This window comes from Dendroctonus ponderosae, unplaced genomic scaffold (assembly GCF_020466585.1).
Source record: "Dendroctonus ponderosae isolate FM_Combo_2020 unplaced genomic scaffold, Dpon_F_20191213v2 Dpon_F_20191213_273, whole genome shotgun sequence".
Lineage (NCBI taxonomy): Eukaryota > Metazoa > Arthropoda > Insecta > Coleoptera > Curculionidae > Dendroctonus > Dendroctonus ponderosae.
In genome coordinates, this window is record NW_026018481.1 from 1 (window position 1) to 25,975 (window position 25,975).

Here is a 25,975-nt window from a genome sequence, read left to right on the forward strand (position 1 = left end):
CTATTTGAGTTTTGCCCTTTTTGGCATCACGGCGCTATATACCCATTATCTTAAATTAAGTTATAAAAAGTAAAACACCACAGCGAACTGCGTTTGGCATACAAAATTAAAACTTCCCCTTTTATGCAATTATTTATTGTTAGTTTTTAATTGGTTGTATACACTTGTTTACTTTAATTGTATATTGTATGAGACAAAAATTGAATCACTTTGTAAAAGTCGATGTTGTGATCTATTGCTCTTTGGAGCGTACGGAGGAACATTGGAAGAACTAAGTTGTAAACTAGGCAACTTTGGCACTTCGATTGGGAGATTTTCCTTCGTTTTTATTAGGTAAATACAGTTGATATGTTGCTAACATTTCTGAATTGTGTCTCTATTTTTTCCTATTGAGGCAAAAAAACACCTTTAAAGGATCATTGGTTTTGCTGCCTTTCTCCTTCTGTTTGTGGCACGATTTGTCAATTCAAAGTAGTACAGAAAAGCTTTAGTTGACTTTAGTCAACATCTTAGCATTGTTGACTAAATCGATGAGTCAGTTCGCCTAGGTCTTTACCTAGGCGGCATAAACAAGGTTAATATGATATGTACAGAAAGGTAAAAGTATGGGATTTCTCTTGTTATAAATGCTAGCTAGGAATACACCAAGCAGAAATAAGTAGACTGTCTTACTTAATTTTTTTAATTTATTTTACTATTACTCTAGCAAAAACTGGATAGTACACTCTATCGCTTATTTCTGAACATAAAATAATTTCACTGAATGCAAATGTTATTAAGTTAGAATGATTGCGGTGCGCTGTACATTTCAATTCTATTCTCAAAGCTGTGCATACAAATGTTGCATTTAGACATTATGCGATATGGAAACTGGTGCCAGTCAAAACAAACCGATTCCAAATTTTTCTCTAGCGTGCTCGCAGTCGACAAATCAACGTTGCCAGAATCCGATCGGACTGCAAAGCAAATCCCGTAATCAAAATAAAATAATCTTCCAATTTATCAAACTCCATTTACTGTTTATTCTATTGATTAAATGATTGAAAATGGAAAGCTAATGGATTTGCTCAGCTTCCACCATCTATCGAAACAACAACCGTTTTATTTATGAATGGAAAGAGGACCCTCGCTTTGCTCTAGTAAAACCCGCAGTTGTTTTTAAACAAGCGATCGCGCTTTAGTTTTTTTTGTTTCTGATGGGCTAAAAGGTAAACAGTTACAAACAGAGCTCTTTCTGATATTTATTTGTTTCCAGCTACTAGTCGTCAAGCCAAAATAGGTATCCATCTTGAGTACATTCGAAAATTGTAAATACAAGTTTAAGTCCTCAAATGTTTGTTGAATTTGGAGCACTTACTATAATTAGTGTGGGATGATATGATAATAAACAGATGAATTTTCAAAGGTGGCATAAAATATTTATTGCAACGTACAGCTTAGTGTTGGAGATGTCTCTGAATTTATTACTGCTTAAAAATATATGCAGCACCGTTTGTTGCCCAGCACCTCATAAATGATAACCGGGAGAGCTTCTAAGCGAAATCGTCGCAGTTTTATAGCAACTAAACTCGCTTAGGGCAAATTTAAAGATCTTGCCGTTCACACTCTTGAAATTAAATTTCATATTGTTGAATATTTTATTTCAAGTATATAATCGTTTCGTGTTTAGATTTCTTGACGAAAAAAGTCACGTCTTATTGAAGGTCATCTTTTGAAAACAATGAACTTCCAGAAGTTTATTACTCCATCTAGAAACGGTGAATCACTAATTACAACGGCTAAATAGCTCTGCTTTGTCGAACACTGAAACGGTGAAGTTCTTTGGTCAGTGTTTATCACAAGGCTTTAGATAGGAATATTCAAAAAACATGTTCTCGAATCGGTAGCGGAAATTCGCTTTTCTGAGCTCCAAATAACTCGCCAGACAAGATCAGAGTGATAAAGTATCTGCTTCCAAATCAATTCTATCTCAAACTTCGCCGCAGGCAATGGTGCTTCTAATGTTCGATTTCTTTAGATTAATCTAAATTTTCCAGCTTTCCACTTTTCGTTTTCATTTTACTGAAAGCTCTAAAGGGCTTTGATTAAATTACATGATAGTCTTTCATACCGGATGCATAAAAATATAATTTATACAGTATTTCGTAAAAAAAATACTTTTTTAAATTCAGGTACGGTATACTAGCCTTCACATACTGAAAACTGATTTATTCTATCGCAAATAATATTAAGAGTTCAGTGACTCAAATTAAACCGAAACGTTTTCCGAAAATATAATTCTTGTCTACAGATTAAAATATTCAAATTTATAACGATAAATAGGTCGTTTTCCACGAAAGGCAACCATAAGAAAAATCAAAGCAAACCCGAATTATATTGAAACCATTAAATTATAATTGTCCACTTAAAATTGCCGTTTCTGGGCAGTAAAACCTTTAGAAAATAGGAACATTTATTGTTACCTTCTTACATTTATAGCCATTTAATAGTCTATTTGGAGCAGACAGAGTCGTAAACCCATTTAAAAATTCCAAACTCCCTCCAGATTTATTTACAATGAATTAAATCAAATGAGTGACGTGATGCGTTTTGAACTGCGAATATATTTACGAACAGTTAGGTAATTCGGTTATCATCAAAAAACTGGAAAAAATGTATAAGTAATTATTTGCTTACATTACGGTTTCAGGTGAAAATTAAATCTGGTGAAACGTGGAACTGATGAAAAGTTCTTTATTTTCGCTCAAGTTAATTAAGTAAAAATTTTTCCGGGAAAAGTTCCTCAGATCTTTTTTCCATGCGCATATTGGTGCAAATGTTTAGTTAACAAAAAGAGTTAATGGCATAAACCTGTCTGTGTTTATCTGTTCTAAAGTTTCAGAGTGGGTTTCTTTCAACCTCTATCTATAGTGCGCTGTATGATAATGCTCGCGACACTTACTTGCAGATGGAAGTTGTGCAGCTTTTTGTATAAGAAATTCAGGTATAGAAAACTAGCGATTTAACTTTAACACTGGTTTAGTTAAGTACAAAACTACGAACTGAAAGCAAGAATATAAACATTTGAAAACTATTTACCTGTATTTTATGTGAGGGTATTCATTATGAGAATAAAAAGTCGCCACAAACAATATAGGCGCAACTGAATAATATTGAAGAGGACAATTGGATTACATTACAATTGAACAGACAACAAGAAAGAAATACAACAATAATACAACAAGGATAACAAGCGAATAGGGACCACATTAACAGAAACAAAAAATCAAATAAGCAAAGGACATATCGCTAATAGAAAACTATTCCGAGATAGAGATTCTCGAAGGACAACACGAAACCGTGAAAGTACATTAAAGCAACTAACTTTTCCAATTTGTCTAAATGTCTCGGTCAGCAAAATTACATAAAATAACAATACAAACATCGGGATTTTATTTAAAGCTTATGGAAACAGTCAAATAGAGACAGTCACTCAGCTAGTCACTGCCAAAACTCAATGCTCACGTCAATGTAAAATTTATGATCTCTAGATAATGCAAAGATATTAAAAGCTGAGCTGTAAAAATAGTTTATAACTTCCTTTCCGACAAATAATCCAAACAATGGAAGTAATGATGGAAGTAATAATCCTACCCGATATATATGCTAAACTGAAAGTAGTTTAACCAAATATTGCCTTTTGTAATAAGCATAGTACCTATGGAGGAAGCCTCAATTCCAATAGGTAAATGATAATGACTCGAAATTTATGAAGAATCGAAGGAATACTGATTACTTCGTTTAGTTTCAAGAGTGCATATTTAGTATTCGAATACATATTTTCACCTTAAAACGAAACTGGACAGTGTACATATAATAATTTGAAGTTGGTGTTTTTATCAAAATATTTATAAAATTATTACAATAAATGCAACGAATATATTTTGTTGAAGTAAAAGTAAAGTATAGTTTCCTATCTAGGAGTAGTTGAACTTAATCAAAATATAGTAATCATCATTTTAATGACAAAATCTTCCATCGCGGGTGGGAGAGAGTTGAGTTGATTTGCTATTAACTTCTAACCTGTGTAAAATGGTATTTCAATATTTCAGGCAGTTTGCACCAATATCAATAAATTTTATTTTTCTTCACTGAGTATTTTTCGCTTCCTAGATCGGAATACTCGTAATTTTCCAACTGATTTACAAAATTCAATCAATCAAACAAGTTTGGCTGGATCCTAGATGCTAGATTAAACATCCGATGACTTTTCTAAACACAACTATTACATTTAATTTGAATTGTATTTTTTGCTACCAACTAATGCGTGAAACAACTCGTAGTTGAACCCGTGCTAAATGATATTCCAGGTCGCCAGATCCCAACGTTATTTTTATTTCCAGATGTGTACTATTCGGTGCAACATCCTGAAAGCTCCCAAATTTACAGCCAGGATTTATGGAAACGTGCGGGATCTTTTGGCCGGCCACTATTTCAAAAATATGATCGCATCTGCTTTCTTTTCAAACCGGGTCCTAACTTAATGAACTCTAAGCGAAAAGCTCTGTTTGAACATAAATCTGTTCAAGTAAGTATAATCTTTCTTTGCCTTGCGCGTCCCTTTTCGCTAATTTTGCCTCGAATTAATAACTGAAAAATTTGAGTTCAAAAGTGCAGTGATGGCCAGCTAGAACAGAACGTAAACCAATGCCACATTGACATAAATTATTATTTTTATTGATACGTGGAAAACAGTACATATCAGAATACCTCATCTTTTCATAGACTGTTCAATTTAAATCATCTATATAGTAACTCGGAAATGACGCGAATAAATTTAAAGCATAATAATTAATCCCGACAAACATATCACAGCGCATCAGGTAAAGATGCGGATTTCGGGAAAATTTTTACAACAAAATATGCTTCAGCACTTCGTCTGTATTGCATATCAATATTAATTGAAAATATTTTTATTATTAACAGATGCAGTATAGTAAACTTTAAAATTAAGTATTTTGAAAAAATAAGCTATTTAGGTATCCAGTGTGGGATTTTTGGGATATGTTAAGATAGTGCGTGGACTAAATAGTTTCCATCCTTCCAGTTTTAATGCGAAGCAGAGCTACTTTTACTTATTTCTACTATTTACCTAAGCCCCATACTACAGTGCCCAGTGCCTAAAAATTGATCCTCGACTCATTCTGTGTGTATCTAGGATTAAGGCTTTCTAACTTTGCTACAATAAAGCCATGCTTAAATTTCTAATATTATGTATGTTTTTAAAGCATATATTTAAATTTTCCAGACTCAAATCGTTAAAAACCCGTCTAAATTAGTCAAACAGCAACTATGTAAAAAATAAAGTTACTGCTTGACTGAAATCTAAACTAATTGAAATTTCTTACAAAACTCTACAAACAAACTAAAACGAATATCGTCTAACCGACTTTTAACTTGGTTCATAACAGAAGTTTCCAGCTGGTGGAGAGCTTTAAAAACACAACAATTCTCCTTCGGCGGCTTTCTTTTGCATTAAGAGTACTTACCTTTTTTGGGTTTATCACTAGCTACATCACTAAGCCGATCACTGAGTAAGTCTTGTGTTAAGGTCGTGTCCTGTTCATCGTCGAAATTGTCTTCTGGCGCTCCTATCGACAATTTATGGCACACTTCGAACGCTTGTCCAACAGTCCGGACAACTCGCATCGCTTGACTCTGAAATAAACAGACACCATGATATTTTTACGAAAAATCACACACAATTTTGAAAATTTTAATCCACATATATAATTTAAAAACTTTAATATATACAACTAACTATATTAGATGCATTTATTTTGGAAATAAAGAACTTCGCATTTATTCCACCTTATAATTGGGGAATTAAATTCGCCAAATGGGGCTCAAACTTGAAAGCCGCCTTCTTTTGTTCAGTCATTTGTCAACCGAAATCCTACCTCTAAATCGGAATCCTCAAAACTAGGTGTCCGCTGCACTCCATTAGTCACTACACTTAATCCTAATCCGGCAATACTTTGAATCCCTTTCCCCAACGTAAACGTCTTATCAATGTTCTCGTTAGGCGCAGTTTTTGCCCCGTTCGGCTTGGGATGTTTCAGAATCCGTTCACAAGACTTCAAAGTATTTTGAAAGTTTGTCTGAATTCGCCCCCGTGAATCTTCCTGCTTATTAGCTACGGCTTTGTTCTTTAAGGTTTCCCCAAAGGAGTGATTATTGAATTTCATTTTATTAGTCGAGTGTTCATTATGATGGCCGTTCTTTTGCTTTTCTGTGTGTCTTGAATTTTTTGTATCCACTTCTGGTTCCTTGAAGCTCAGCTTCTTTCTTGGACGCTCTAATGCTAGAGCTTCGGCGTCGCTTCGTCTATCAACACTCGGCCGGTCCACACAAACAGTTGCTGGCCTCAGTCTGCTTATTGGATAAAACACCTCATTTTCATTATCCAACTCGTTGTCAAACGATGAGATCTTTATTTCAGGATAAGATCCCACGGATGTTTGTTTTTGTAATAAACACTTGGTACCTGGTAATAGTAAACATTCCTAATTTTTTTATGTCTGTTTAAACTAATGTGTATTAACTATAAGTTATTTTGCAGTTATTTGTGAAGTGTCTTATTACGAAATGCAAGTTTTCTAATCTTGGCCAGATTAATGGCAATTCCTATATTTTTTGACAGAAAGTTTAAAATATTTTATTGCAAGATAAGTCCCTTAGTAAAACATGTTTTAGTATAACAAGTTTCATTATTTAGTCCTCTGATTAACTCCTATCCAGTTAGTAATTTTCCATTGGCTGTTTTGTAGAAGCACTTAAATCTTAAGAAACGCTAACGAATATTTCAAAAGCTAAAACTTTAACAGTAAATCATTTGAGCTGCCTTTTTTTACGTATTTCTGTATTCATCTCTTCAATAATTTGTATCGTCTATTAAGAAAGTGACAACATGTGGCATAATATTTCTCAAGATTTTAGAGACATTTTGTAAAAATGAACATTCTACATATAAAGTAACAATTAGACAAATATGGAACATAATACTTTTTAATTCAGGTATTTAATATTTTCTGTATCAGATTGAAACTTTTCGCAACACTTCGACTGCCTATCGCTTCATTCAATTATGCAAAATAATTTTCAGAAATAACTGCCAATAGCTTGCCGACAAACAGTTGCCAAATGACTACACAAAGTCTTCAATATTCAGAATTCTAAGTCCATTTTCAGCTAATTCTTACCAGGCTTCTGATACATTTCATCCCTAGTATCTTCGTCTCTATTCTGGGAATGTTTGAAAAAGTAATCCAACGTGCATTGGGTCATGCTCTTCGACAACGGTTTTTCCTGGTTCTCTTCGGCTTTTCTGTGCTTCAAGGCATCACTTAGGTTTAAAAGTTTGTGCTTCGCCCTTGATAATACATCGCTGTGTTTCTTTTTCAGCTCGGGATCTGCTAAATCTAGGCTGGAATGTCTTAACTTGGTCATGTTCAACTCATTTAGTTGCTTTTTGTTACTCATGTTGGTGGGGTAGCTAACATAATGTCTTTACTTTTATATGATTCATATTCTAGAAGGATTGTTTGTTTGATTTTATGAAAAGGTCCGTTTTTTATGCAATGTTTATTTTCGTTATAAAGGAGGTTTTTAAAAGGTTTGCACAAATTTAACCAATATATCTTTCGGCCAAAATAAGGTTTTTAAAATCAAGTCAATCGGTCGTAAACACTCTCAAAAAATGGAATAATGAAAGTACATTTTTGGGTTATTTTGCAAATATCCTTATTGAGTTCCGAGAAAAAAAGCTATTTTCCATTAAAAACGGTTTCGGAAAAAGCGGCGTTACACGACAATTATTTTTTGTCACCAAGAAATTTCTGGTTTGTTATTTTATAAGTAATGTACAGCTTGTCAAGTTGAACACCATTTTGATATAATAAACAAACATAAAACAAGTTCTTCACTCCGGATATGTCACTTTGGAAATTTAAAAAATCCCACTTGATTGATTATTGCACTTTCCCCCAGATTAATTGGTAATATCCGTCAGTAATGAGGTTAACATTATGGTTTGATAACTAGAAAAATAAATGTTATATGTTGTATGATGCCCATTGGGTTTCAATCGAAAAAATATTACAAAAAATATGAAATTTAACACGCTTGCAACGGAATTTTATTCGCTTGAAAATATGGTTTGTCGTTGTGTTTCATCAGTTCTTTATAGTTTTTCATTTATTACGAGGTAATCATAAACATTAAAACGCAATAAAATCTTGTAATTCTATTCATAGGAAAATGGAAATATGAGCAAGTGCATTTATCTGAATTGCTTCAACCAACTCTATGTAGGTTTCAAATGGAAATATATGCAAATAAAATTTCGGTAAAAGATTTATTCAAGAACATTCCGTCAGATTTGCTTAGGCTTGGCTTAAAATGTTGATCCTTGAATTTAAAATTAACATTTGCGCTAATTGTTTTTTGGCACTACTTTAGTCCATGGATGCAAACATTCTAGTAAAATAACGTTAAAGCAAACTTTCGGTTTGATTATTTCAGACAAAATTTCTGTGTAGTAAGTAAGTAACTTTTTACTTTGTTTTGGGTGAAAAGTCTTATCGACCGAGATCCTATAATGTAAGATTGTGACAGATAAAATCAACCAAAAAATTAATGCAGAACAAGTTTTCGTATAGAATTTATTCAGCGGTGAATGATGGTATACCTACTTCAGTCCATGGATGTATGTTTAAAGAACACGTGAATAAATTGATGACGTTTGAAACGTATGTACTGGCATTCGCCATATGGTCGATATTTACATTATTCGAAGTCCTCGGACTTAATTTTGCAAAGGTCACTTTGCCGTTGATTTTCCGGAATTAAGTGAATTTGAAACAATTGTACTTAAATATTCTTAACCGATCTTTCAGTTGCTTCGAGCGTAAATCAAGGCACATAAATTAATGATTGCTGTTATCATGATTAAAAATTTTAAAAATATTTTGAATTAAACGTTATTAGTGTCTAATTTAAAAGAGCTATTAGCTCACTATCAAAGCAATACCATTGGAAAATTATATGTTTTGCAACTTGGGTATTTGCACTGGTGATTTTAACGGATATACTAAAATAACTTCAAAGACTGCGATACAATCGAATGCAACTAATAGCAATTTATGTTTATGAGTTATCATTACCCAGCTTTACGACTACATAATAGAGTAATAATCGAAATGAACATGTTTATATAAGATAATTAATATTTTTCTTCAAACAAATCAAACAAACAAAAAATCGCCAATAAAACCTCAATTTGAAATTTACAATTTTTACTTAAAGTAGGTACGTTTGCAGTCTGTTTTCTTGCTTAATAGCTACTTTTTATTCTGTAGTAGTTCCCATATGTTTAATCGCATTTGAACCCACTCAAAGATATAAATATAGGATATAATTCTCCAAAAGTGCACACATAAATAACTATCGTACAAGTTCTGGAATTCCAAGTCTGGAATAAATCATTGTTTTGCCTCCGTTATATTGGCGCCAAAACTTTAATTACAGGTCAAATTCCTTGGCTATGAATAAAATAAAGGTAGCAAGCTTAAGTCGAGCCCAAAATAAACTTTTGTGCATGTTCTTTATCATTAAACTTAAATTTTTATTTGGGAATGAAGTTTTGAAGAGTTTGATGGTAATCTGGAATTTATACATGAGCAAAATGCAGTGCATGCATTATATATGAGTTCTGAGCTCGTTGCATACAAATATTTCCATGGCATAATGATTAATCAGCTAAAAAAATTAAAAATCTGCAGCTTAGTGAATCCGATTTCGCCCTAATTCCTGAGTATCAAAAAAACCTTTAAAAACTTCCTCTAACTGTGTTTTGCAAAATAACCAGCATAATAAACGGTTTCAGCTTCGAGCACTATTTAAATATTCGGACACATAAAAGCACACTAAGTTTCATCACACTTTTGAGAGAAACGGTTTGCCATTTATCAGTTTTGTCCACATTTTCAACTAAGTCACAAAACAACACAAATCGGTTTTACATGAAACGAGGAATTGGATTCAACGACTATAACGAGCACACTGATTAAGCCATCGAATCGTGAAACTGTTTGGAAACAAAAGTTGAAGCGGTCACTCGCGAAAATCGCACCTCCAGCACTGAATTTTCGAATTATTTATAGTATTTGACGTGTTTATGGCATTATTCCGAATGTTTCGTGGATTTTCGGGGGAACATTTTATGTCAAGATTCAACTTGCGTTGTTGGATTTATTGCTCGTCGTTAATCTTGCGTGGACCTGTGCAGGTTAATACCCTATTCATCTAGGGGTTTAGAGGTTTTCGTAAATTTATTTCCATTTTTAGTTTGACCAGCTTAAAGAAGTAGCATTAAAAAACCTACATCATAATTTTTTTTAAACAAATTGGGCAAGATGCCAAAATTTGTGGCACTTTCGCCATATCCTTTTGTTTTCATAATTTGTTCAGCAAAATGTAACCTTGCAGCTCGATTTCAATTGGCAACCTAAGCTAATAAACAAAAATATAGAACATATAAGCAGCACAATAAAAGAAAAAAAATTCAAATCTATAATCAAAATTAGTGCTTTGGGTTCTAATAAAAAAACAGTTGTTCCCACAAATATTTTTTCAAAAAACAAACAGTTTTTTAACCGATTTTCTCAATTAGACAAAAGTGTTGTTTTTTCGAAAAAACCATGTATTTCAGTAGAAACACAAGGCGTTTGAAGTGTTTATTGAATGTACCGAACAAACGAGTGATGAAATGAACTTTTTCTACACTGGAAATTCTTTGAAGAATAAATAAACGAAGTTGAGGTCGAGTTTCAGTAAGTGAATGGATTTCAATACGACTATTGCTGCTTTATACACTTAGGAAAATCATCTATAAAGAAATTTGAAGATTTTTGAGCTATTTCAGAACGCCCAACTCATCTTACTATTTATGTCAATTCAGTTGTAATCTGATATTATCAAGAGCCTTAGAGCAAACAAAAAATATGTAAAACCGCATTTAAAAAAAAGAAGAGATTTACACAAAAAACTCAAACAGCTTAATTTTTATTAGAGGATTCTTTACCTTGCAAAAATATTTTCTGTACGTGCTCTAATATAAAGCAAACAAAGCTTTAAAAGCTCGCCTTGGTTTGGCAATTTAAATTACTTTTTTTTCACGGCGTCTCGTCCAACAAAAACAAGTCCAGCTTGACAAATTTAGCCAGGTGATGAATGATCATACTTTTCACCTTTGAGACAATACGTTGTACTCGCTTGTAAAACACAACAAATTTCATATAAAACGGGTAATCACGCTAATGCAAAGTTGAGTTATTTAGTTTATAAATAATATGAAGGTTTAATTATCAAGTAAAATAAATAATGAAGACCGAAAGTTAAAAGCTGACATGAAAAAATCATGTTTTATGATGAAACAATGCAGTGTACGAGCGAAAAATCCATATTTTTAAAAGGATTCTGTTTATTATCATAGAATATTAAAAGCAGCTCTGCTTATTATTTGTTTTTTTTAAGTGGACAGGCGTTTAGGTAAAAATACTCAAAAATTATTTAAAAAAATGATCGACAAGTAGTTTATTTATGCGTTCGAAATATATAAATGTTCCATTAAAATTGCCTATACGAAATCAGCACATAACATCTGCTGCCTCTAAGGAAAATAAACCGGCCAATTTTTTCTTTAGAATTAAGAGGTTCAGGCTATAGAAAAATTATAGGTTATTTTAGTCGCACGTACCTACGTGGTAAACAATTGCCAGTGGATGTATCAAAGGCTTTCGATATTAAATATTTCAAAATTTACTTAACTGATTGAGTGCTAATTACTTATCGAAAATCGCAGCAGGGATTTTTAATTGATATTATGTGAAAATGTAACCTTTTTATAAGATTTTTTCTGTCATAACTAAGTTAAAAATTATTATTTTTTAATCACATCACCACACCACATTTTTATTCACAAGTTTACTCGCAGAGCAGATTGCTACAAAAATGTGTAAATATTCAGCTGTGTATCAATGTCTATCAAAAAGTATCAAAATGAGGTATACGGTTCAAGCGTGTATCTATCTAATATTTGACCAGTCGCTTTCGGCGATTAAGCCATCATCAGGGTTTCTGGAAACGAGGCTCAAATAGGTGCGAAAAACGTGTAAGTAACGGTATATGTTTAGGAGTGGCACAAACGATACATAAGACTGAGTTTAAATCATCGGTAATCCTAGGGGTCATAAAACTTTCAGCAAAGTTGAACATATAAAAATACTGTATTTTAATAAAACATATATGTTGGAGCTGAATTTATTTAACTTTAGTAAACTTATTGATTCACTATCTATTACAGTGCACGTAAAGTTGCAAAATTCGCAAATGAATTCAACATTATTAGAAAAGCCAGAAAATTAAGCAACCGTAAATACTCAAAATGTCCTCAATAGTTTTGCCCGGAAAGCAAATAGTAACACACTAATATAACTAACAAAACTACGCGAAGCTTTGTCTGGCATACGGGCACTAATTAATTTAGTGCTTAAAATTGAATTTCCAGAAATATTGTTTTGGACGAGACCCATATAATATTTTGTAATTTATTTCGACCGGCATTGTCCAGCTTTTAAATCGACAAAAGCACGTCTGTATTCAAAGGCAATAATTTAAAACATATCTCGATTGTATGGCAAAATTTAAATGTTTGGTCCATTAGTTTGTAATTTGACATTTTTGTATCAATGATCAATATTAAATTAAAACAATTTCAAATATTCGCATAGTAGAGGCGTAAACGAGTTAGAGCGACGCAATATATATGTCTTGAAAATTTGGGATATAAAAAGAATAAACTGATGAAAATTGGCAAAGTACAAGGTCAAATATGTGTACGAAGATCAGAGAATAGAAGAATATTGATGTTGAGTCTTAAAGTGCATATTTCATGCGTTCCTGACCTGCAAAGAAAGCCCGATAACCGTTAATATGATTTAATTAAATAATTCCAATTCGGTTCAATTGCCAATTTTAATTGACTAAATAGGACTTTACAAAACTTAAATGCTTCGAAAAAATAAAATGCTTCTCAGAATGTGCAAAGAAAGCCCAAATGTTATTAGCATCTTTTTTAACTTGTTGCGCTTAATTCAACGACTACTAATATAATATATATTAGTAGTCGTTGGCTTAATTGCTGATCAATATCAAGTTAATAAATATTCTTTTAGTGGCTTCAAATAGTGAAGGTTCGTTCAAGTCAGCAAATTATTAATAGGGAAAAATAATGAGGGCTTGCAATTTTATGCGCCGTTACTAATTGCTTCGTGCAAACTTCAGCTTCAGAAATAATCAAACTTTAATAAGGAATTTGAGGACCCATCATCTGTCAACGATAAACTTCCGTTATGATTTTATGGGTTGTAACCAATATTATTCATTAAAAATTGGTTGTTATCTCTCTTAATAAGTAGCAACACTTTAACAACCGTTTAAAATGCCCGTAAACATTAATTACCCACTTAGGGTAGGCAGACGACATTATTTAAATTTGGGATTTGTTGTTCTACATTTGCATTAAGTTTCAGTGAAACATGCAACCGCACAGAAGATTAAATTAACTGTGTATAAGTATAGTGAGTGGAAATGAGTAAAGTATTGCATTTATGTATATTTTCGGGGACCACACACGATATTGATATTTTTCAAATTATCACTAATACTCTTGTTACTTGTCTGTTGGCATTTATAATGTCTCGAAAAGCCTGTGCAAGCTTTTGGCAAGCAGTCATTTTCAATAATCAATTGATATTAGATACAAATAGCCTGCTAAATCTCCTGAGTTTCGAAAAGTTTTATAGATGTCAAAAAATGTTAATACTTTCTAGATTACGTTAAAACTAGCAGCGGAAACAACAGCTACTTGAGAGCAAGATAATCAAAAGTAAATCTATCATAATGATTTAGCATTTCCTAGTATTCAAAAAATAGTTGGCAAAGTCATGGGCTTATTTAGTAGGGAAGAATTCCGAAAATTAATGACCGTTTGCACGTAAAAGCGGTAAATCAATAGATACATGTTTTTCCTTTTTTATAGCAGGAAAGTTAACCAAATATTTTGACAAGCAGATCTGTATAGGTACACTGCAATATATCCATTTAATTAGGCTGTAAAATTGATGAGTTCGCACCTGGCAAGTGAAAAAATATGCAGAAACCTAATATGTAATAAGTCAGCCGGTTTAAAGTGTTTACTTTCACCCGGTTAAAATTAATCTAATGAGCACAATGTAAAAATATGTAAAGCACTTGAGGTTTTTCGCAAAAAGTTGTCTAATTTTATGTAGATTTTTCCCGGAACTATATTTAAATTCGGATTTTGGGGAACTAGAACTGGCAAATTGAATCCATTATGTTGTTCAGGTGTTTAACGTTCATTTAAATTATAAGTAAAAAGTAAGCCAAATCCTTGATGGTACTACTTACGAAACGTAAACATTGCATTTCAAATATTTAAAGAGCTAGAACGGTATTTTAAAATCGCCTGTATAAAATACGGAGCAAGGAATAGTCGAAAAGGTGTTATTCCCACATGAAAAGTTGGTTTCTGAAACTACTTCCTTGAAACGTCTTTAAGTTTACGATAGAACAAATTAAGCTGACTGATCTGCACAAATCAACTGAGTTAATTCCGTTGCATAGTGGATATACTTGTAATTAATGCACTAAATATATACACCATTAATAAAATTATCATTAGTAAAAATAGGTTGCTCTTGCAGATACAACGGTGACTTGATTACCAACGGTTTTAACATGTAATTATGTAATTTACAGCAGCACAACACTGTACTTGGATGAAATGTTTGAAACATTTAAAAAGTGACAAACTTGTGTCTCCAAAATCGTGGAGAAAGGGCAACGTTACCGAGTTTTCGTTTGCTTATTTGTTTTAGACATTCAATTATTATCAAAAGAAGAATGATGCCGGTAGATTTTTATTGGTTTCACGTCTAAACCGCCAACGACATGCAAGTATAAAGACATTTACCACTTAAGAAACTTAAAACATGCTCTACACCATCGAGGCAGTATGACGCAGGAAAACTCGATAATTTAAAGAAAACCTTTACATTTTGCACAGATACAAATTGAAAAATAGGGAAGATTCTCTAAATATTGTGTGGTCTAACTAAAGTTTCCCCTCCGGCTATTCAGTGTAACAATAAGAAATCTCGAATTGTCGGGAAAATGTTAGTAAGTATTCCACGCTTTGTTGATACGGACTGGAAGCGAATCAGCTTCCTGTATAATATGTAAAATATAAAACAGGAAATACAAAACGTAATATAGAATCTTACACCTAGTCGTGTATAAGCGTTTAAACAGCAAAATTCCTTTCAAAAGATTAACTAAAAAAGGGAGTTAGGTAACTATTAAATATGGTAACTATTAAATATAAAACACTTGCCGAAAATTTCACTTTGAGTTAAATATAATTGTTTAAAAGGAAAATGTGTCAAGTTTGAGAATCATGAAAAAATATTTTTTATAAAATTTACGTAACTTACGTGTATTGTGTATTGTTCTATGTTTGACAAAAATCAGCCGCGACAATATAAATCTTAGTTCCCATGCTTCAAAGGCGCTCGGATAAATTCACAATGCACATACATAAAATTATTTTAAAATACAAAATCTTGTTCCTGGTTCCTGTTTAACTACAATTTCGGTGTACTTTTTTTATATGAAGATTTTACACCAATGTTGATTTACAAAGCCATCTGGATAGTTCCCATTTCGATATTCGGAAAACGAATTCAGCGGTTGTTTACTTTGATTTTTGTCGTGCCAATGTGAATATCTCTCGACTGAGTCGTTTAATAAAGCTTCATTTCTACTTTGATGCGAATTATTAATAACATCAATTAGCTGAGTATAAAAACGATCACTCAAATAATACGTGCTGTTCACTATAGCGCAGGAAAACCGGCAATTCAATAATTATATGTTTTTTCGATTAGAAACTAGAGCCATTCGACTGAATAAAGGAAGTCGACTGGAAATTTTAGCGATTGTTGCCCGGTGGATTAAACGAGAGTTTGTACGTAGCCCCTAATGGAATTTTCAATTCTAAAAAAGTGCAATTTGGTTAAATAGAGAATCGAACGTCGATTTTCCATTTACGAATTCAACTAATATCAGGTATTAACACAAAATAAGCCAAAAGGATAATATACAATATTTGTACTGCCACATAGTAACACGCTTACCTTTTTATGAGCTTTAAATACCGCACACTTGAACACATTGGAAGCACCATCTCTGGCAATATAACTAAATATTTTAAGGTCCTGGGAGTCGTGCGAAACGTAGAATATCCGATAGATCGGATGGTGGAGAAGCATGGATTTGTCATCCGTCCAATGTTTCCTCTGCAAACACAAAATCAAGGAAAATTTTAAAAGGCTGATCTGTATTTAAAAAAATCTAGAAATCTAGTATTTCATTAATGACGGAGAAATTCAAAACATGGAACTTTCTATATAGACACAATGTCTGAAACAGTTAATACACCTTGAGAGAAAATAGGTTTCAAACTCAAAATCACCTAGGTCAAAGTATCGAGTTCCGTGAAAAAATAATTGCAAATAGACTAAAAGTTTACCTTGCACATGGCTTGCTGTCAAATCTAAAAACTTTTAGAAAATTATTTGATAATATCTCCAGTTAATGAGGTGATCTGCTGTAAATACCACTTTTCTTTTCCAAAAACAAATAATGATCTGTTTAGGAATTTCTACGCCAGATCCGTCAATACGCGATTTATTTTAATTGTAAGCTTACATGTTTTGATTTAAATGATTATTACTTATACATTATCGTTTTTGCCAGATTAATTATAATATCACCATCATGATCATCATCATCATCATCACGTTAAAGGCAAAATAAGCCAATATTTACATAGATATACTTCGAATCATCGGAAGTCGATGCGGCGTCAATTTTATGACTAAGTGGTTTCAAATTATGTCACACATGGTCAGAAATTCAAATATAAAAAAGCTTACCTTCTTCTTTTTCCTAAGTGTGACTTTCACGCCCTCAATTGATACTTCAACGGTCACCTTTTTCTTTTTGATGCCTTTGGCTTTAAACTCGTACTGAAAAAAAACATTTAAAAATTAGCGATACAGTTAGAAGAATTACTGTTTAAGGACAGAATAGAAAGTTTGCAAGAAACTTCTTAAACATTGAGCTTTTATGCAAGAAAATACACAGTATAATGCATCAAAGCAGTGTTTTTAACACAGTAGCCGTTAAAGAGTTAAATCAACAGTGCCACGCAATTAGTATTGCAATGCGAGAATTAGTACTTTACAAACAACAAAATTGAGATTAGCCATTGAAAATGCATCTGTTTACCAACCAAAAGTAGAGGCGTAAGCACACAATAAGACAATGCTGCAACATATTTAATGTCAAATCGATGAAAAATGTTTAATGTGAAAGGTGATAGAAATGAGTTCTTAATTAGCATTAGAGAAATAATAATAATTGCTTATAAGCTTTTCAAATTCATGGCTTTTTCCTTACCCGTATTCGACGCATGGCAGCAACAATTTCCACTCTACTGGTCGGTCTTGGCACATCCAACATACCAATAAACTGAAAGTAAACAAATAGAACCATTAGAGTAGAACCTGGGTATTCTGCATATCATTTAATGTTAAATTATCCTACATATTTCATTTTCAAGGAGACGTTGACATACATTTTTAGTATCATATCTGACAATGCTTGCCGCAAATAGTAAGGAAACGTCGGATATAAAGATGATGTGTGCTCCGGAAAACATCCAGACTAAAATGTTCCAATTATTCAAACCAAAATATCGCGTGCTGCAAAATTCTACTAACTGTTGCCTTAACACTAGCGTGCGTCTTTCAAAGCATATTCTATGCAAGCTTTTGAAGAATATTTTAATGAGAAATTTAAAGTTTACTCCAGAAATACCTGTTTCCACTCTTAACCATAATTGGTATAAATTACGTCTTATTCCCTTCCCATGCTTCCAATGTTAATTTAAAGTTTCACAAAGACAATATCATGATCCAGAGCTTTATTCGAATGTAGAATGGCAAATTGCAAATCCCATCCGCTAACACATCCGAATATTATTCCACCCTTAATGGATCTTTTTCAAAGGTTAGTGGGATAGAAAATAGGGTCGTGCGTTTAAAGGGACCCTAAACAACTGTGGAATTTTAAGTGGTTTTTCTAGGCGTCTGCTTTTGTTTACTTTTGTCGTGCGTAACTTAATTTGCCAAAAGCCCGGCAGAAAAAAAATTAGGATTTGCTCGTGCACGAATTTTGTGACGTTTTTACGGTTTTTATTATTTTGATATTCACTGTTTACGCATCTATCGGCAACTGATGAAATGTTTGCTCTAAAAAACGTTACTTTTTAAAGCTCTAAAACGGAGCTTGAGTACACACTTACAAATGCGGGTTCAGTATTGATTCTTGATTGTTGATTCTTTACATAATTTTAGGTCAATTATTAAATAAATAAATAGTGAATAAATTGTTTGCAAATATATATTTTCTAAACTAGTTGATTTGCGGGCAAACTGCTTTGACTTTAAGCCAATATTTTCGCAGGTCTGAATACAAACAGGGTAGTTTTCGTGAAACCGGGGTGTACGTGCACATTGTAAAATATTAAACCGAAGTTTAATAACAAACATCAAACTGCTGTTTACTATGTCGCTTATAATTTATAATGTAAATTGAGAAGTTTTGAAAATAGCAAACATTTAATTGGTAAATATTGCCGCCGTATACGCCACAGAATCGGCTGCCGGAAGCGACTTCTTCACTCTATTTAATTTGGCAAAAAGGGTGATTTTGTCACGATGTTGAATTAGTAAAATCATTGAATTATTTAATTAAACTAGTCATATTTTTCTTTTGCATTTTCCTAAATAAAAATTATTGAATTTAAATAGCTAAACGCAAAAGACTTGTGTTTTTGCAAACAAGCTTAAATGTTTTTCTAATGTTCCGTTCCCCAGTTGCAATTCTATTGATATTTCTAATCTTCAATGCTGAAAACAATCTACAGGTAACACAATATATTTAGTGCTTAATTTGGATTTAAAATAAATGCACATTAACAAATCGTAACATAATCTATCCGTTTAATAAAATGTTTAAAGTTTATTAAAAGAAAACATATTTATTATAATTATAATTATTTATTCAGATTTGTTGTTGATATTTCCAGAATCAAAATAATGAGCAGTAAAGGGCTTTGATGAATGAGTACACTCGGCACTTGCAGAAAAGGCACAGTTTTACATCAAGTTTTTTATTAGAGTGAGTCAAAAACTGACATTTTTCCGAAAATTCGTTTTTCGACACCCTCGACGTCGCCTCGTGTGTCAAACGCCGTCGTCGTTCGAAAAACAACACTTTTTCGTATCTTGTATCGAAAACGACTATTTTCGTATTCGTTTATTTCTATTACAACAAAAAAATATTCTTTCCAACAACCATTACAAGCAAATATATTTAATATTTGAATGGTTAATGTATGTGGAAATGCCGCACGAAAATAATTCTTGTCGGATAGAAAACTTTGGAAAAGTTGAGACTTTTCCAAAGGACGTATTTTAAAAAACATGCTTTTAATAGACACTAATAAAAAGCCATTCGTCAACGTTTTCCATAACCCCATGTCAACATTTACGCAAGATGTACCGCTAACTATCTCATTTTTCAATAGTCAAAATATTTATAAACTTCAAAAACTTACAGTTGTTTATATTATTACAAATATTATTTTTACGTTGATGGAAACAACATTTCAGTGTGGACCTGCTTAATATGATTTACTGCAAAACTTTTCAACTTCAGTTAATGTTAATGGTTAAACTTAACTATGATTAGCCGGTAAGCGTCGAGAAGGCTCGCATATAAATTGGATTTTCAAGCTGAAGTATATTGTAATTGAGGTATCTATAGTCGGCTATTCTTGGTTTGTGGGTTGGAAAGTTATGTTCTTTTGTTCAGATACTTTTTTATAGATTTGGTCTTTAAAATATAAATTAAATTAAGGCCGTCTATTAGTAAAATTTGATTTTAGTAATATACTCAAAATTGATGAAAACGCTTAAATAAATTACAAAACCCGATAACATTAGATTTTAATTAGATAAACTACATAAAACTACAATTAAAAATGATTTATACCTACTATGTAATAACAGAATTTTTTTTCAATTTGGGGATTGGAGAAAATCCGAATACAATTAATTCGTCTTCTTGCCAATGCCAATGCAAAAAATTTGACGACTTTTCCAAAAAGACACCAACCTTACTTTCATTACAGTTAACAATTACAATTATTACAATGTGGACCACACATCCCCACACTAGTGCCGTCTGCTTTAATAATTTATGGGAAACTTCTTGAAAATCCTCGACATTTTTTGAAAGTCCTTCCATATGCCGTAGTCTAGTCCCGCAAATGTCTTCTTTTTATTTGAAGTGAGTTTAATGGTTTACACTTCTAACATTATGTAAAAGATAGTTTTGCCTTTTTTACGATGTTAATAACGATCTTCCACATGTCTATTTGTATGAATTATTCTTTTACAGTATATTATTTCAGCCAGATGTTTCTTGTATTTAAACATTTTAAAATGTTTAGAAATGTATTTATATTTTTTCATTCCTATATACTGTACAAATTTTGACACGATTATTATTAGAAAATAGCAAATAGTGCCAACAACACTGAGCCATACAAGTCAGAATAATGCCGTTAGGCTGATTTTAAAGCGTGTTTCTGAGCTTTTAGGACAAGATAGTAGTTTTAAAATATGGCCATTTATTATCAATTTTATAAAGCCTGACTACTACCATACATTGTGTAGCCCAAAGCGTGAAAACCGAGCAGTAGAACACGGCATACCATTTATTTATTGCGGCACCAAGTATCCGAAACAAAGCGTTATTCTGACTGATTATCAGGAATTTGAAACTTGGGTGGTGTTCCTTCGCCGGTCTTACGAATTCAGCGAAACTGGATTCCGTGCACTTTCCTGCAGGATTTGTGAAAAGTGCATTTGCATGAGTAGGCCCGAGAACGGTAAATGGCAAATTTACGGAAATGAGTAATGTTACTGCATTTCAACATGCATGGTATTAAGCTGGTGCCTACGAGTGAATGATCCTGCTCCATAATGTAGGCAGTTGCACTATTGTGTTTTACAGTTCAATGATCGACTATCAGATAGATGTAATCATTATTTATAGGTTTGCATCACAAAACATGATTCGAGCCTTTAATTCATACACACACAGGACGTTTTCAGTCACTGGCTTTATGACAAAAGAGGAAATCAGCGAGACTTTAAAATGTCAATGGGTTTAGAACTGATGTAATCGCACTATTAAGCATATGATGAACACCCTCGAAGAAGAATGGTAATGTTTCCGGGTGCCGTGTCGCTTTGGTCATTTTTCATCAAGTTTATATGCTTTTTATTATTCTATAATTTTTACCACAAATGCTACTTTGTAAAATTAGAACACGTAAAAATGGGAAACTCAAGAAAACAATGAAGAAATCAAAGGAGTAGAAACAAGTTATAAGGCAAAAAAGGAGCAGATACACACTGTTTGCATCTCAAAAATGTCTACAGTGACAAAAATAACATAATATGGATTCATTAATTGCCTTCGGTCCCAAGATATCAAAGTGACTGAAGATTAAAATACCAAAACATTTCATATTATGAATATTGGGGCCAATTAAAATGACATTTTTTCTGCTTATGTACGTAACTTACAACCACAACAAAATGTTGAAAGATAAAAACGTTGTATGTACTATTGCTGTATTTCCTAAATATATGTATAGGAAATATTATTCTACTGTAGATCTAAAATAGACGCGTCTGTTGTGGAGCCTAAAAAAATTGTAATTGAACCACACCTACCTAAGAAATAAGCATTTACTTTAGTCTCAATACTGAATGTTTTCCGCCGTTGCAATTTTCAACATATCGCTTATTTTGCTTTTGCTAAAATGAAATATTTAGGGTGTGTAAACGTGCAATGTTTTCGCAACAATATTGCTGCATTTACACACCCCTAAAGATGGTTTAAATTACTCCGAGTCATTAAGTTAAGAAAGCAACTTTGTTTACTATCTGTTCCTTAATCGATACAGAAGACATGTTGCTTTTCCGGCACAGATAACTGAATTAAAAATACAGAAACGTGGTTTTAAGAAGACGAGTAAGTTCGTCGTAGTGAATTTGATGAAAGTTGGTCAATTTGGTTTAAAGAAAAATGATTAACATTATTACCAAGTAAACAAACTAACATCAAAAGCATAATCAGTGCATTGGTTTTATTTCAACAGTTTTAGCGTGTATAAACATAGCAAATTTAGTTTTTGAGATTCGAAATTGAAGCATGATTGACTTTTCTCATGTTTGGTGCTATTCATAAAGTATCAAGGCAAACCCAGCAATTTAAAAATATATAACAGAGAATACCAATAAGCGCATATAAAAATTTTAATGAAGCAGACAATTACTGAGCTTTTTCACAGAAATAGTAATATTCATTTGTTTTATGCGTATACATATTATTTTATCCAAGTTGAAAACAACGCATGCATAATGATATAATTATTCAATTAAAAAGTGTATTAAACAAGAGATTTTTAGGCGCATTTAATATAAAACTTTCTTGTTCAGACAAAACAACAATCAGTTAGGTCCTAATGTACGGTAAATATATCTTTGAAATAAATCGTTGATATGATTTAGCACTCTCAACCTGTTCAAGAAAACATCACTGATTTAATGAAAATCACCGAGCCAAAGCCAAATTGCCAAACTTTTGAGCAGAGAGATATGCCGCAGATATTAAAAAGTTTGCTGAACATTATTTAACACCATCGGTGTCTTCGGTGAAGTAATTATGGAAGTTTTAAACTCCGAATTTAAAAATATCGTCAAAATTGATTGGAATAATATATTTCGGGAAAATCTGATTGTTCAAGTTGTTGTTCAATGATTCGGTCTTCCCAACAGAAATCTTAAAATGATTAAAACTTTTATAATTGGTTGATATTTTCAGATAAAATATTTTTTTTTGTGAAATATCGCTGAATATGGAGTTTTGGGTTTCGCTACTACAATTATCCCATATGTAAGTGCTTGGAAACGTTAAATATTATTGAAAATATATCAGTTTGAAACTCAGATGTATAGTTTTAATTAATTAGCATCTCATCAAAAAAAGTCAAAAGTCATCATGCAGAGGCATCACCAGAATCATTGCAAAGACCTTTAAGCCTTGCTCTGAATCGTCTGACCAATAGGCCAGAATGCCAGAATGCCAGAATTACGACGAAATTTTTCAAATATGGATCTAACGTGACGTAACTTAGATAACTATTGGATCGCTCGGGAATGGTTTAACGATTAAAAATATCGAGGTGCGCCAGCTTGAAAAGGTGTGCGTTTTGCATAAACAACAAAAAAGTTTAAAAAAATGCGAAAATCGTGTTTTTCTCCGGAAACAATCGCATATAACTCGGTAAGCATGCATTTTGAAGAAAAAAAAATACTTATAAATTTGTTCGCTATGAAAGTTTCTATAAGATAGAGTTGGTCCAAACTCCACAGATTTGAAATATTCGCTTTAAAAAGCTCAAAAGTACCAAAAAATAGGGTGAAAAACAAGTCGATTACGAATAGGCTGAAGAACTTGGTTACCGGCGATTCTGACTAGCGAAAAGAGACAACAGCAAAACTACTATTAATTTACAATATAATATAATTAGTATACATTTTGCTTCGTCCGGTTTTGTTCAATTTAAATGGAACCTTATATCACAACCGCTCTAAAACAGCAAGCATTTTGACTATAAGCCCGTTTTCTTTTGGTTCCTATCAAATCCTCATTTCAGCCCATAACTTTTTTTGCTTTAAACGACTTCAATAATATAACAATATAATAATAATAAATATTCAAATCAAATAGTTTGCAATTTTCCAAGCATTCGACTTTCACGTAAGCAGCAAAAGTTTCCTATTCAATCCAAAAATGCCAGTGAAATTGTATTGGTGTGACAACACATTAACAGTTTTAACCGAACTGCTTTCTATAATTAAGGCTATGGAAAATTAATTAAAATATAATGCCATGTTATATATCAGTAGACCACTTCTACAGAAAACTAATTATCGCAAATATTTCAAAAGTTTACGACATATTTCGTTGTATAACAAAATTGGCAACGAGTTTGGTGTTTTGTCAGTGTCTTTTCGTCAGGTAAGTGAAGGTAAACACGAGCTTCATCTGTCAGTGTCCAATTTTACATTCATATTCAACACAAGACATTTATTCCAATTTGTATTCCTTCTTATCAGGAGACAACATATGCGAAGCAATTCTTAGAAGATTAAGTAAAAAGCTTCGTGAAAATATGCACTACTTTTAGAGCGAACGAAACTGAAAACGCTTACATTTTTGTTTCTAAAAAGGATTTATCTTTCGAAATTAATGAAGGGAACTGTAGACTGCATAAATATTATATAATTAGCCGTAGAAATTGCACATTTGCAGGAAGTTTGTGTTGAACAAAATATACCCATGTACTTGTTTTGCTATACTAAAGCACGGTCTGGTAATCGGTGTTTAATCATGGAGACCTCATTAAGATTTTTTTACGATCAAGTTATGTAGCTTCAAAATTATATACCACTCAGTTCATATCGCAAGATATTAATGCAAATAATGTGAAATGAGTAAAAAAAGTACCTACATTCCTTCAGCTTTATTGAAAACAGAAATGAAAATGTTTACTGTAAATTGAAAACTGGATATTTAGCGTCGGCAGTTTGGTCTTTTTATTGAGGAATTCAAAGTTTATTTATTTACTTTAATAACATATTTGAAAGCGCCACAAAGTGTTTGAAGATTGAATCGAGAATATTATCACAGATTGATCGTCGCTTTTAAGAAAGTTTCCGAAGTTTTTCTAATATCTGGATTGATGACAATTTTTTAAACAGAGTTAAGTAATATAAGCACACACAAAAAGTTGCAACAACAATCTTCACTTAACAACTGTAAACATCAACACTAAGAATAGTTGGAAATCTAGAAAAGACAATTGTTCTTTTCACTCTATATGATGCGATTTGATCTATATACTGGGTGATTTAAAATTGGCGTCATTCCTCTGGAGGTGTTGTCTGGCGCTGTTATAGGAGTACACAAAAAATAGTAAAAGAAATTAATTGTTATTAAAAACTGAGAAATTTGCAAAAAACCATATCAGAAATACGGCAGCAATGTTTTTCAAAGTAATCTGCCTAATTAACATTGCGCAAATACATGTTGCTTCGTAATATTTAAAACTCCGGTAACCATGGAATTATACAGAGTGACAATAAGATAGAGAAGGATAAACGGTAAATTTAATAAGATTTGTTGACTGCGGAACGTACTTTCGAAATGTCAACCTGTTCTCATAACCTCGAATATTGGTGTTTATAAATAAAATAAAACAATCTAGTGCCTGTGTAATCTCCTTATTATCCACTCTTATCAAGCAGTTTCTCGAATCCAGTTAATTAACTCCTGCTCCATTTATATCTCTTTGTGCTGTGTGTATAGTACAAACGTGGTAGGAATGTAGCCCTTCCTCCGTATTTATTTGGTGCTTGGGAAAGTGTCAGTTATTGTGCTCTGAGTGCCCCTGGAAGGCCCTGATTCCATTATGTCCAATACTTTTTCCTCTGTGCCTGGAACCCGAACATCTATTGCCGTCCACTATCTTCCTGGAACCACTCTTCTCGCCCTTTATTGGCGTGAGTTCTTTCAGTTTCTG

General features: G+C 32.5%; 1 protein-coding gene across 4 annotated transcripts; it reads right to left on the reverse strand.

Moving 5' to 3' along the window:
• Positions 1 to 5,506: 5,506 nt before the first annotated feature.
• On the reverse strand, positions 5,507 to 17,754 carry LOC125503726 (carboxyl-terminal PDZ ligand of neuronal nitric oxide synthase protein-like). 4 transcript variants are annotated; one of them, XM_048664467.1, is made up of 4 exons: positions 17,644 to 17,754; positions 17,118 to 17,210; positions 16,317 to 16,478; positions 5,507 to 5,697 (listed from the first exon to the last, which is right to left on the reverse strand). In XM_048664467.1, the coding sequence occupies exons 1-4, from the start codon at positions 17,737 to 17,739 to the stop codon at positions 5,515 to 5,517; spliced, it is 534 nt and encodes a 177-aa protein (XP_048520424.1). In that variant the 5' UTR covers positions 17,740 to 17,754; the 3' UTR covers positions 5,507 to 5,514. The 4 variants fall into 4 exon arrangements, with proteins under 4 accessions (XP_048520424.1, XP_048520423.1, XP_048520422.1 ...); XM_048664466.1 differs by lacking the exons at positions 16,317 to 16,478; positions 17,118 to 17,210; positions 17,644 to 17,754 and adding exons at positions 5,940 to 6,526; positions 7,242 to 7,570; positions 9,887 to 10,245; XM_048664465.1 differs by lacking the exons at positions 16,317 to 16,478; positions 17,118 to 17,210; positions 17,644 to 17,754 and adding exons at positions 5,940 to 6,526; positions 7,242 to 7,570; positions 9,867 to 10,245.
• Between the last annotated feature and the right edge of the window lie 8,221 nt (positions 17,755 to 25,975).